This window comes from Hyperoodon ampullatus, assembly GCF_949752795.1.
Source record: "Hyperoodon ampullatus genome assembly, chromosome: 6".
In the NCBI taxonomy this organism is placed as follows: domain Eukaryota; kingdom Metazoa; phylum Chordata; class Mammalia; order Artiodactyla; family Ziphiidae; genus Hyperoodon; species Hyperoodon ampullatus.
Window position 1 is genome coordinate 14142172 of NC_136919.1, and position 14351 is coordinate 14156522.

Here is a 14351-nt window from a genome sequence, read left to right on the forward strand (position 1 = left end):
TAGGTTTGTATGCTACAAGTAGAATACACACAGCTGAAAATTGCTTTACTTCCATTCTGCAAAGTTCAACCCAAAGTTCCAATAACTCAAATTTAGAACTTCTATTTTTATTACAGAAATAGGAATATGGGAAGCAGTAGGGGATTACTTTAACTGACATATGTAAGAGCTGTGTAAGTATTAATAATTTTAGCTAAGTCTTCTGAACTAAAATGAACAACCCCATAGGGGCTCATTATTAGGAGCTCAGTCTCTAAAATAATTATATTGAAATGCAAATCTACCTTATATTGTCTCCCATCCAATATGACTGGTGCCAAAATTTTACTGAGATGAAGTCTAAAAACTTGATGTCCAGAATGAGCATATAAAGAAAGGTTGGAAAAGGGAAAGTACTTTAGCTGTTTTGAGAACTCTAGTAATTAATATAGTCTTTCATCTTTCTTTTTCCCTTCCAGTGCTTAACTCTAAAACTCAGTTTGTGTATTGAGCATTTATTTATCAAGCATATATTAAGTGCCTGCAGCAAACCAGGAACTATACTAGAATCTGAGCATACCAAGATGGCTAAGATATGGTCCCTGAACTCAGCAAACTTACCGAGTAAGATGTATGACATGAAAATAGTTAGAGTACACTATTCCTAGGCTCGTGCTAAGTCTTGAAGATAACCTTCTAAAAAACTGCATGATATGGCCTTTGACTCGGGTCTTTACCAATCTAACTAGAGAAACAAGAGTTACACATATGAAAGAATATAGAAAAGTCCATAATTAGGAATAAAATGTATGGTATAGAGTGTGTGATGTCAGGAGGCCAAAAGATCTCTGTCGACCAGTCAGGGAAGAGTTTCATGGGAAAAGATGAGCCTGAAAGCAGGAAAAATTTTGAGAGGTGAAGAAGAGGAAAGATATTCTAAGAGGGGTGACTATAGAGTAAATAAGAAGAGAAAATTTGAAAGAAAATTTGACCGTAATTGCTGATATATTGGATTTGAGGGAGTGATTGGAAGAGCATGGGGTAGAGAGAGGAGAGGTGAAAATTACAACAAAGATGTAAGTTTCACTGATTAGAGAGAGATGATGTCACTGATGTAATTGACCTCTAAGGAAACAGGTTAATAGGAAGAGATGGGATACTAAATAAAATATTTTTCTTACTTTAGATTTTTAGTCTTCTTTTTGGGTTGACAATCTAGAGTTTTTATATGGTTTTAATTCAGAAACCAATAGAGGTCCCCATTATAGTCATATTTACTTAGCTGTGAATTCCAGTTAATTATCAGAAATATTTTAATACAGCATTGACCGAAAGTAGAAAATCATGTCGAGTTTCCAGCACATTCATTAAGGTCCTGGTCTTCATATTCTTCAGCCAAAAGCTAGATTGCATGAGAGCTGGGTGGTATTTCTTCTCCAGATTGGGCAATGTAGATGCTGAGGGAACTGTGGAATGATTCAGGAATGAGATGTAGCAGTAGTGCCAGTTCTATGCCCCAGTGCTTTTAGTAAATAAAGATTTTGAAGGACCAGGGACTTGTACTCTCCATGGTTCCTTTATCATCTATTTTAAACTACCTAAGTGCAGAGGATTAAATTGTCAAAAATGATTAGTGTTAGTACTATGTTAGTTGAATTCATATAGTCATGAAGCTGCTCAACTTCCAATTCAAAATAAAAATCACTCAGTACATCTAGTGACTAGAATCTAGTTGAAACTATTTCTACATTAAGATCATCTATGATGGGATGTTAGGCAACAAAACTTTCAAGCTTATTTACTTTTGTTCATTGTCTTTGCTTTTATTTGCAGTTCTGGGAAATGTCAGTGCAAAGTGGGTGTCACCGGCTCTTCATGTGATAGATGCCAAGATGGATATTATGACTTTAATAAGAATGGCTGCTTGCCCTGCCAATGCAATAATCGGTCTGCCAGTTGTGATGCCCTCACAGGTACACCCTTTCCTTACCTTTTTATATAATTATTCCACTGTTCTTTTCACTTTGAAGTCCTTCACCTATGAGTTGATTCTCCCAAATAGTTTGTAAGGGTCTTTCTCTTCTAAGTAGGATGTAATAGGTCATAGCAAGCCAAACTCCTGCTACAACAACTTTAAAAAGATATATAAATTTCAAAAATCATATTGGTTGGAGATCCATGGAAGAAAGGAAAACTATATGAACTAAGATTCCAGACAGGATATTCCTAAGTAAGCTGATGATCAACCAGCCTTTTTCCTTTCAAGGGACATTGCTGATTCTGGGCACAGACTAAGGAGCAGGCTTGGTCCAAGTAAAAGAATTCTTCTTGAGGAAAGAGATACAAGAAGAGCTTCTGGCAGTCATTTGGGGCTTGCGTGATGAATTGGAAACTAGAGGAGCCCTAAGCACAAGGCCAATTTTCCCACAGGACATAAGCTGACTGTGCAAGAGATGGAAGGCTATCCCAAAAGGTAGAAAGAAATTTCTCAGTCTTGTGGTGCTTAGGAGACAAAACCTCTTTAGAAAGAGAGGACCTGCTACAACATATAACCATCTCTCTCTCAAGACATTGCCATATTCAGAGGTGCGTGGAGTGGGACTTAGGCTCACATTACTTAAGGGAAGTACTAATCTGTTGCAGTCTTTCAGAGCTGAGGAGACACATGCCTGCTAGGTTTTCGGTCAAAAGCCTTAGAGGGTCATGACGAAGAAGTAGTGATGAACCATAGGTGAACTGATTCATACTAATATTTCAGTCCATCCTCAACCTATCTCAATTTCTGATTGAATTGAGGTGATCCTCTCATTATATCTGTCTAACAGAGGAAAGGGGAATCATCTGTGGTTCTTTGTACATTGTGTCTGGCAGTCAAAACACTAGACAATGCTCAGGTAGGAAAATGTGACCAATAATAAAGAGAAAAACAATGGAAGCAGACCCACAGATTACCCAAGTGTTAGAGGTAGCATAAAATGACTTTAAAATAACTAAAATTAATATTTTAAGAAAATAGAGGAAAAAACAGACAGGAGAAAAGAGGCAAAATATCAAGAGATTTGGAATCTATAAAAATAATCAAAAGAATAATCTAGAACTGAAAAGTATGTCTGAAATTAATACCTCATTGCATGGACTTAACAGCAGTATACAGTATATACTGTGAAGACAAGGTTATATACCATTGTATACAGTGAAGGCAAGGTTAGTAGATTTAAATACAGCTCAATTTGAAATATCCAAACTGCAGCATGGAGGAAAAAAATGCAATGGAAAGAACAGAGCAGGAAGGACATGTGGGAAATAGCCAAAAGGTCTCACATAAATGTACTTGAAGGCTCAGAATGAAAGGGGAGAGATATTGGGACAGAAGCAAATATCTAAAGAGATAATGTCCAAGAGTTTTCCAAATTAATGAAAGACATCAACCCACAGATTCAAACAACTCAGCAAACTGTAGGCAGTATAAAAACAAAGAAAACCACATCTAGGCTTACTTAGTTAAACTATTTAAAACTAAAGACAATTAACTTTTCTGCTCTTCAGTTTTCCTAAATGTAAGGATTAGAGATACTTCCTTGGAAATCTCTTTTTCCCCAACAAAAAAAATCAGAACATACTAGTCTGACAAGTACAAGTGTTTTTATGAGACCAAGGTAGCAGAATATTTGAAAAGAAAGTACCCTGGAAAAATGTGTTGAAATCTTATTCTTCATTCTAATCCTGTAGTCTGTGGTGAAACAAATTGATTTAGAAGAAATTGTGTTTTTTTTTTTTTTCAATTATGTGATCTGGTCCCTGCCTACTTGCCAGTTCTATTTTGTGCTATTCTTTTTCTTTACTGTTTGTGATCCAGTCATACTGGCTTCTACTCCTAAAACGTGTTATGTTCCCCTGTCTCAAGATTCTCATACATGATCTCTCCTCTGCCTAGAATGGTCTTTCTAATATACCTGTACCCCCACCCCTGGCCCCTTTGCCTTATTAAACCATATCCTTCCTTCAGGCCTTCAGTTAAAAGTGACTTCATTAGAAAGCAGTTCATGCTCCAGGCTAAATGATAATTCCCAATTATACACTCTCATATACGCTTGTACTTTTTTCATAGCACATATCACAGTTTGTAATTATATATTTATTTGTGATTATGAGTCATATATGGTTTATTCACTACATTGTAAGTTTCATACCAGTTTTGTTCACCATTTTATACAATATTTAGCAAAGATATTTGCACATAGTAAGTATTTGCTAAATTTTTGTTGAATAAATGAACAAATGAATGGGGAAACTTACAAAGCAAAGATGAGTTTCAATCCTGGATAAGGACAGAAATGCTTCATCATGCTGAGTTGATTTAAATTGCTCCCTAGGTCGTTTATGGTACCAGGAAGCAGTCTACATTGCTGGTTCTCATTTCTAATTTTCCTTGCAGCAGCAAGGTAGCTTTCTTTAGTGTCATATAAATCCCAACCTGTTTTTGCTCAGGAGATAATTTAAGGCAAAAGAAATCCTTTTCATGGTTATGATTTCTAAAGCAGCGAGTAATAAGAAATAAATGGTTTCTCTGTTTGGAAATATAATAAAAGTGGTATCTAATGTGAAAGAGTGCAAATAATATAAAACTGCCAGCTTAATATAAAATCAGTCTTTTGTCTCAAACTTTGAAAAGAATTTTTTTCAACAGTGTTGTGATACGGTTGCCCTCTGGTGGCCACTTACTGTGTTTTTGCAGTTCTTATTTCCCCCACCCGCCTAGTCTTTATCTATACCTTGTGTTTTAGATTGAAGTAGATTTTTAAAGTAACCTTTTCATGATACAATATATTGAGAAAAATATTTTGGAAAGAAATATGTCTTAAAAATATTTCGCTGATCCAGTAATTCTGTTTTCAGGAATCAATTCTTAGGAAATAATTTGAAATTCATAAAAAGCTTTATGTTCAAAGATGCTCACCACAGTGGCAGTTATAATTCTAAAAAATAAGACAACTCTATTTCTAACAGCAGGGAATGAAGCAAATTATGTTATCTAGGCAATACATGATAAGAGCACAGAAAGTGAAATCTTGACTTACCTTGTACAAATTACTTAGCCTTGTTTTTTCACTTAGAAATTTGGGATTATAACAGTAACTGCCTAATGAGATGTTGTGAAGATTCAATGCAATATGTTTATACAGTGCCTGGCTAGTTACAAGCAGTCAGTAAATGGCAACTATTGTTATGTTGCCATGAAAATGTTTTAAAGAATGAAACATAACGACATGAGAGAGTGAAAGAAGCAGGGTATACAATGACATGTGCCATATGTTTAGACTATTTAAAAAGCAAAACCCAAACTTCTCTATATAAGGAGAGATGCAAGGAAAAGTATTCAAAATCTTAATGACAGATTTCTTTGGGTGATTTTTATCTTGTTTCTATTCTCCTGTATTTTTCTAGATATTTTTCTAGATACTTCTCTTAAAATGGAGGTGGGAGGGACTGTCATTTTTAAGCTAAAACTTTATGTTCACATAGTGTACCTCTTTTTAAGAATTTAAGGCGACTTCGTGTATTCATAGTGTCTCACGGTGAGTACCTTGACTTGTCAGTAGCTTGACTGAGTTGACCACTCCTTCATCCTTCATTCGTCAGTGACTTTCTTCACTTTAAGATATCACACTTTCCTGGTTTTTTTTTTTTTCCTCCTCAGTCAGCTCTGCTAGATCTTCTTCTTTTCACCTATAAGCACTGGAGTGCCTCAGAGGTTTGTTTGCCTTGACACATTTGTCTTCTGCATTTATACTCTCCCTAAATGATCTCATTCAGTCCCTTGGATTTAATTTAAATGCCATCTACAAATGAGCTAATTACCAGATTTACATTTCTCCCTTGATCTCTGCACTCAAAGATCTAACAGTGCACTTGACATCTTCATTTGAATGCTCTAAGTCAGGGATCCCCAATCCCCGGGAAGTGGACCGGTACCAGTGGACCGGTTCCTGTTAGGAACCAGGCCTCACAGCAGGAGGTGAGCGGCGGATGAGCAAGTGAAGCTTCGTCTGCCGCTCCCCATCGCTCCCATTACCGCCTGAACCATGCCCCCACCCCCCCACCCCGCTCCATGGCAAAATTGTCTTCCATGAAACCAGTCCCTGGTGTCAAAAGGTTGGGGACCGCAGCTCTAAGTGGCAAGGTAGCCTTAACACATCCAAAACAACTCTTTATTTTACTGTATAAGCTAAGCCCGCTTTACTCCTAGTGTTCTTCATTTTGGTGACTGGCACCATAGGAGTCACATTTGCTTCTTTTGCTTACTGCAGATCCAGTCCGTCAGCAAGTTCTGTCAGCCTGACATTCAACATGACCTTCATTGCTATCATCCTTGTCTAAGCAACTGTCATCTCTCTGAACTACTTTAACACGCTCTCATCTGATCATTCTGCCTTCTCTCTTGTCCTATCATCCTCTGACCCCCACCCCACCACAGTCCAGTCTCATATAACAACCAGCGTGATCTTTTAAAAATGTAAAACCAGATCATGTCGTTCGCATGCTCAGACCCTCCAAAGTCTTCCTATCCCTCTTGGAATAAAATTCAAACTTCCTTCCATGACTACATTTTTTTGGCCTCTGCCTTTCTCTCTGACCTTATCTTCTGTTACCCTCTCCCTTGTTTGCTTAGGCTGGCCTTCTTTCTGTTGAACAGGTTGAAGTTTGTCTTCTGTTGCATAGAGAAGATTAGGCATCTCTTTTTATAACAAAGTACCTTGCTGCATTTCTGACAGGTTTATATGTGAACTAGAGGTAACGAAATAAATAAGGAAAAGACTTTTTACAGGTGGCGACTTATGCTTTCAAAGCTTTGTCACTGAATTTGGTTGGAAAAGAACCCTACATTCTTTTCTTTGACCAGTTATTTTCTTGGTTACCCCCACCAGATTTTTTTGATGCTTAGCCAAGGAGCATGAGATCATCTTCAGGAAACACTTATTCTTTTTTTTGGATTCACTCCTTTGGCCATCTTTCAGCAAAGAAAATGTGAATTTTAAGGCAGTATTGTTATATTTGGGAGGTTCCAGGCAGAGCATAATGAACAAAGTTACACTTCAGCTAATTTTTATATGTCATTTATCATAAAAGAAAGATTCTCAAATTTCAGATTTTAAAGGGAACTTAGATCTCATCTTTCCTAGTTTGTAGAGGAGGAATTTTTTTTTTTTTTTTTTTTTTTTTTTGCAGTACGCGGGCCTCTCACTGTTGTGGCCTCTCCCGTTGCGGAGCACAGGCTCCGGACGCGCAGGCTCAGCGGCCATGGCTCACGGGCCCAGCTGCTCCGTGGCATGTGGGATCTTCCCGGACCGGGGTACAAACCCGTGTCCCCTGCATCGGCAGGTGGACTCTCAACCACTGCGCCACCAGGGAAGCCCTGTAGAGGAGGAATTTGAAGCATTATATCCTATGGAATATTTACATATACCCTCTGAAATGTTTACATTACATTAAATCATTGGGCAAGGAATTATTATCCCATTTTACACATTAAAAAAAGTGAAACTCAGAGAAGCTATTTGCTGAAGGTCACATAGCTGTAAGAGGTTCAGCTGAGAATGGAACTCATATCTGACATGAAATACATACCATTTTTCTTATGTTATGTTGCCTCCCAAAGAGGAGTTCTAAGCTGTTAGAAAAGCAAATTCATATTATTCGTTCCTGCTCTATATGGACTTTAAAGTTATGATCTTTATTTTTATTGTAAAAATCAGTCTTCAATTTGTACATGAAATGTTTTGAAATTGCTTGAGCTTTTGAAATATTTTACAATATGCATTTGATAGATTTTACAATGTATTAATTTTGTAATCAGAAAAAAATTAAGATAGTAAAAATAAAAGTGATAAGTGCATACTAGAGACAATTTAAAAATTAGAGGGGAGGGGCTTCCCTGGTGGCTCAGTGGTTGAGAGTCCGCCTGCCGATGCAGGGGACACGGGTTCGTGCCCCGGTCCGGGAAGATCCCACATGCCGCGGAGCGGCTGGGCCCGTGAGCCATGGCCACTGAGCCTGCGCGTCTGGAGCCTGTGCTCTGCAACGGGAGAGGCCACAACAGTGAGAGGCCCGCGTACTGCAAAAAAAAAAAAAAAATTAGAGGGGAAAAAAACACTTAAAGGACTGTTGCCCCTCACACTATTGTTAGCATTCTGGTGTATTTATGTCTTATCTGTCTTTAATTTATTAATTTTCTTTTTCTATAGCTGTGTTCCAGGTGCATGCTATTTTTAAAGCAATGTAGAGTGATAAGTTTTTAAAAACTGATGAGTTTTATTGTTATACTTGTTTCCTCCTTTACTTTTCAGATAACATATTTACCATGTAGGCTTATTTTTTCTTATTGATTTCTCATTGTGGCTTGTGGCATAAAACAAATTGAAATAAGAAAATCTTCTGGAAAAAAATATTAAATATTCTAATATAAATGGTTTAGGAGAGTGAAGCTGTATTGTGATAAGCACAGCGACAAACTTTTGAAGGTCTTAACTAGAATAGTAGAAAGCCCCGAAATAATAAGCATGTAGGTCCAGTAACATTGTAGGAGCAAGGTATTAAAAGTATATATATATATATACTGTTTTTTAATAAGACCTTTTCTTGCCACATTGCAAACGGCATGTTATTGGAATGCATCCTTATTCTATTTCAGAACTATTAATTTTTGAGATATTTTTATATTAAAGTTTAGGACGTTATCAGAAATTTTTCTTGAAAATTATTTCTGTTGGACATTTTTAATAGGGGGAGAGCAGGTAGACGGATTTTATACATAAAGCAGGTTTTGACTTTTCCAACCTGCAGAACACTTTGACATTTATTTTATTTTTAGAGCCAAAATCTACAGTTTCCTAGTATGTATTTTTCAGCTATTTTTATTGTCACAATGATACATAGCTAAAGAGGGATCAGGATATAAGAAGATCTACGAAGAAACCAGTACCTTAAGTGTTTATCAACGTATGAGGATATACTACTTTGTTACATATATGAAATACATCATTAACACTATCAGGCCTTAAAAAATTATATCATTAAAAGTGATATTTACATGCAAATTTGATTTAATTCAGAGTTAAGTGTTCATATAATAAACTTTAAAAAAATGTCTTTCTGAATAAGTTCATGAAGTTTCAAGGAACTTTGCTGTAATCACATAAGAATTGAGATTTGAGATGTACGTTAATAATTTTCATTCTTTCAGTTTTTCAAATCTTGTTCCAGTTGTCAGACCATTTTATTCCACATCCTCATTCTCGCTCCCCTTTTTTTGTAAATATTTCACTAGTAAGGAAAAGAAATCAAATAAAATTACTTATGATACTTTTGCACTGAACTATATTTAGCTTATCATGTAAAAATTTCATTGTCTTCCTAGATTTCTTTGTAGAGTTTACTCACTTATTTTTGTAATAGGAGTTCTGAGTGTCCCTTTGAATCTTTGTGGAATGTAAATTACACTACGCATTTTTGTTTCCTGTTTGCAGATGTTATGCTGCTTCAGTGCCTGTAGAATGTCCTTACTAGTAGGGAACCAAAGGAGTATTATTAAGAAACACATAACTTTGCTTGCCTCCTTCCTTTTCATTTCCTTTATTAATTGTTTTCATTTTTATTTTGAATTTTTAAATATAAAGCCATATGGAGAGGGACTTCCCTGGTGGTCCAGTGGTTAAGACTTTGCCTTCCAATGCAGGGGGAGGGTGTGGTTTTGATCCCTGGTTGGGGAGCTAAGATCTCATATGGCTTGGGGCCAAAAAACCAAAAACATAAAAAACAGAAGCAATATTTTAGCAAATTCAATAAAGACTTTAAAAATGGTCCACATCAAAAAAAAATCTTAAAAAAATATGGAGAGTAATATAACAAAGAATTAATAAATATTAACACTTTGGTATTTTGCTTAATATTTATACATACTTGTAGTTATATATTTGAAATAGAAAATTTCAAATAGAGCTGGAACTCTTCCTCTTTGTTTTCTTCCCTGCTCTCGTTTTTCTCCCTCCCTCTACAGAGACAAACAGCATATAACTTGCCTATACCCTGTCAGTCTGGATTTAGTTTTTACTGCATATGTATGTATCCATCTGCCTAGAGTATTATGTATCCATTTGCTTAGTATTGTTTAGTGTGGTTTTTAAATTTTTTATTTCAATCAATCAATCAATTTTTACAAAATAAGTAAGCACTCTCCTTCTTTGTGTATCATTCTACAATTTGCTTTTTTCAACCAATGTTGTTTTTAGGATTTATGTGTGTTCATACATATGGTGTAGTTCACTAATTTAACTACAGTATCCCAACTATTAAAATAATACAATTTATCTATTCTTCTTTTAATAGGTCTTTAGGTTGTTTTTATTTTTTCTTTGCAAATTGTTGGCCTGCTTTTGGTATGTAGTCAGTCAATCAACAAGGGCTTATTGCGACTCTAGTCATGTACCTAGCCTTTCCCTAAAGAGTTTACAATCTAGTAGGGGACACAGAACTGATAGGCCTGTTTAGTATAGAAATAAGATGGGGTAGAAACTGAACTCTGTGCAATCTCTGTTGGATAACTTTTTCTGGTTAACTCTTAAGGTTTTTTGGTTGCAGGTATGATTTATTTAAAGTTACTGTGCTTTCAGAGTAAATCTTTAACTTCTTGAATCTGTAACTTCTTGAAATGATTTGCTTCTTTTAGGTGCTTGTTTAAATTGCCAGAATAATAGCAGAGGGGATCATTGTGAAGAATGCAAAGAAGGATTTTATCAGAGTCCTGATGCCACTAAAGAATGTCTTCGCTGCCCCTGTTCAGCAGTGACATCTACAGGCAGTTGTATCATAAGTAAGGCCTTTCCCTAAATCTTCATTTTTAGAGGAAAAATCAGTGAATCAATTATCAATAGGTAGAAAGTCTGTTGATAAAGTTCTAGATGCTGTAGGTGAAAGGGAGTTATAAAAACAGTATAGGTTTTCCTTTTTAGGAATTTTCAGTCAAAGCCAAATACATACGTGAAATGAGACATGAGGGAGGTATGAGGAAGTTTTTGTTAAAACTGTATTTTGTTCCATCTGACATGACTAAAGAGGAAGGAATAAAAAGATTTTGAGTGCCTATCCATCTCAATTACTCAGATTCTTTATGTAAGCACACTTCTTTCCTTCTCTACCTAAATAGATTTTCTGGGTGGCCCTATCATTCTCACAACAAACTGGACAATTAATAAATAAGGTGTAAATTATTAGTTTGAATCTCATGTGTTTCTTAAGTTTGAGAGGAGATAGTAGGCAGGGTGTGTAAACTGTTTTGGTGGGGGGACTAGTAGTAGTTTTGCATTTTCAATTGTAGCTTGAAATTTTACTAAATTATTTTGATGTTCTCTCTCTTTCAGAACTGGGTGAATTGGAACCTGAATGTGTCCGGTGTAAAGATGGTTACATGGGCCAGAACTGCAATGAATGTGACAATGGCTATTACAATTCTGACAGCATCTGTATGGAGTGCCAGTGTCATGGCCATGTGGACCCAGTTAAAACTCCAAAGATTTGTAAGCCTGAGAGTGGTGAGTGCATCAACTGCCTCCATAACACCACTGGGTTTTGGTGTGAGAACTGCCTAGAAGGTTATGTTCAAGACCTCGAGGGAAATTGCATCAAGAAAGGTAAAACTTCACCTAAGGTTGTAAATTTAATATTTAAACCTAGCAGTGAAAATTTCAGGACAGCTACTTTTAGCTCTGTAAAAGCTTCCAATCCTACCAGAGAAGTTTTCTGGAAATAGATTTTGACAGATATTTGCCTAAAGAGATTTCCTTCTATTCCTGTTGCTCTCCTGAGACTCCAGAGTCAACTCTAGAAATCTGAGGACCAAGACAAAGTCATTGCAGTGTTCTCACATTTTCTCTTCATCTATTTTTTAAAAAATATTTTAAAAGTCCTATCATTTCTTTTATCCTTTGCTTCCTGTATTCTCATCACTTCCAGTGATCATCAAAGGTCTTTTAAAGTAGAAACCTGTATCTGGTTAGAAGTTCCAGCTGAGAAACAAGGGTTTATTCTAACTTCTGTCCTAACTTTGGGCTTAAGTTTTCCCAGGTGTGATGGAGGAAACAGTAAAAATATTCCTCAATTTTTAAAAGAAAAATTTATTCATATGGCAAAATGTTTCTTTCAGGGAAGTTCAGTAAGGGTTTAGATAAAAATTAATGATTAGAAATTTAGGATGAATTAGGGATATTCAGGCTTTATTCGGTGATAGAGATTAGGCCATGCTCTCCTATAAACCATTCTTTGATATTCTGACAGATGCTGAATACTGGGCTGATAGGCAGTTGGTCTGTGGCAAGGGTTATCCTTCTGCTATCTTGATATCCTTATTCTGCTGTTATCAAGGCTCAAAAGCTCAGATTGAACCCTGTCATTAGCCTGGAGGTCCTGTCACTCAATTATCTTTCCCACTAGAGGCATACCTTGTCCATACTTAGCTGACAGGACTGTGATGATTTTTCTTATTAGTTATTAGGAAATGTAAAACATGCCTCTTTTTAGGATAGACTGATGTGTCTGACTTTAGTGATGAATTGTAATGATAATAGTAATCATTTTGTTGAGTGCCTACTATGTGCCAAGCACTGTAAACATTAAATGTGAGAATGTTATATAGTACATTATCTAATTTAATCCTTCCCAAGAACTCTGCAAAGTAGATATCATTATTCCCATTTTATTGATGAGGAACTTCAGTTTTAAAAAGATTAACTGACTTCTTTATTGCCACACAGTTCTACTTGATTCCAAAGCTTTTGGTATTTCTACTGAGCTATGCTGCATTAGAAGTACAAAGTATATTGGCCTTCCCTGGTGGCGCAGTGGTTGCGAGTCCGCCTGCCGATGCAGGGGACGCGGGTTCGTGCCCCGATCCGGGAAGATCCCACATGCCGTGGAGCAGCTGGGCCTGTGAGCCGTGGCCGCTGAGCCTGCGCGTCCGGAGCCTGTGCTCCGCAACGGGAGAGGCCACAACAGTGAGAGGCCTGCGTACCGCAAAAAAAAAAAAGTACAAAGTATAGTACCTTAGTTATAAAATAGCTATAACCTACATAAAGGAAGAATCACTACGCTTGCAATGGCTGTTTTCTGATATCAACTTTGGATATTTAAATTGTGTTTTTCAGAAGTAACTAGAAATACAATTTTTCCTATTTTGTTTTTGCCTCCATTGAAGAGAATTTTACCTTTATGAAATGCCATCAGACATGTTGAACTTATCTTAGTTCAAATGATTATTATCTAAATCACTTTTAACCAAGTGATTTAGAAGTCTCTAGTGACATATTTACTACCTTTTCAGGAATTTGTATGAATCTATTCAAGAGTACAGAAGGTTGGAAAACTCCGACATTAGAATTTTCCCAAAGATTTTAGCATAGATATTATACATTTTGGATAACAGCCATGGATGTAATAATCTAGCTTTCTAGACCCTGATTCCTTTCATGATAGTTCTTAAAAAGTTATTTTTAACTTGCATTACCTTAAAGCAGAGTATCATGTCAGCATTCCATATCAATTTCCACTCCCATGTGTATTTCTTTTATGGTTTCTTAAAACAAGATATTTTGTCTTTTACATTTCATTCTCTGTTTTTATTTTCAGAAGTTATTGTTCCAACACCTGAAGGTTCTACCATTTTGGTTTCCAATGCCTCTCTGACCACATCAGTGCCCACCCCTGTTATAAATAGTACATTTACCCCTACAACTCTGCAGACTATCTTTTCAGTAAGCTCTGCTGAAAATAGCACATCAGCTTTAGCTGATGTATCATGGACCCAGTTTAACATCATCATTTTGACAGTCATCATCATCGTGGTGGTGCTGCTGATGGGTTTTGTGGGGGCCGTATATATGTACCGGGAGTACCAAAACCGGAAACTCAACGCCCCCTTTTGGACCATTGAGCTGAAAGAAGACAATATCAGTTTCAGCAGCTACCATGACAGCATTCCCAATGCAGATGTGTCAGGATTGTTGGAAGATGATGGCAATGAAGTGGCTCCCAATGGGCAACTGACCCTGACGACACCAATACATAACTATAAAGCCTAAGGAGCTAGAGCTGTTCTCCTGGATTGTGAGACCACAGTGCTTACTAAAACAGCATCAGCCCCTGGGCCAAACAAAGCCTGGGTAGAGTCACTGAGATGAGAAAGCAAAGGCATATAGTGCATCTGAAATTTTCAGGTACAAATTTATAATGTACTTAGCCTATTACTCTTAGATTTCCCATGAAGATCTGAAGCAGTCACTGACAATAAGGACTTGAAGTAAAGTATATTTTTGTACCAAACCACA

The 14351-nt window shown here is 36.6% G+C and overlaps 1 protein-coding gene across 1 annotated transcript in view; it reads left to right on the forward strand.

Moving 5' to 3' along the window:
• MEGF9 (multiple EGF like domains 9) overlaps nucleotides 1-14105 on the forward strand; it is a gene marked incomplete at both ends in the record, with an annotated part of 77789 nt that extends 63684 nt beyond the window's left edge. Inside the window, 4 exons of the mRNA XM_079705826.1 lie at nucleotides 1813-1952; nucleotides 10703-10846; nucleotides 11394-11663; nucleotides 13654-14105. Of these exons, the coding sequence (XP_079561952.1) occupies nucleotides 1813-1952; nucleotides 10703-10846; nucleotides 11394-11663; nucleotides 13654-14105 (1006 nt within the window). The remainder of the gene's footprint in view (nucleotides 1-1812; nucleotides 1953-10702; nucleotides 10847-11393; nucleotides 11664-13653) is intronic.
• Nucleotides 14106-14351: the final 246 nt, after the last annotated feature.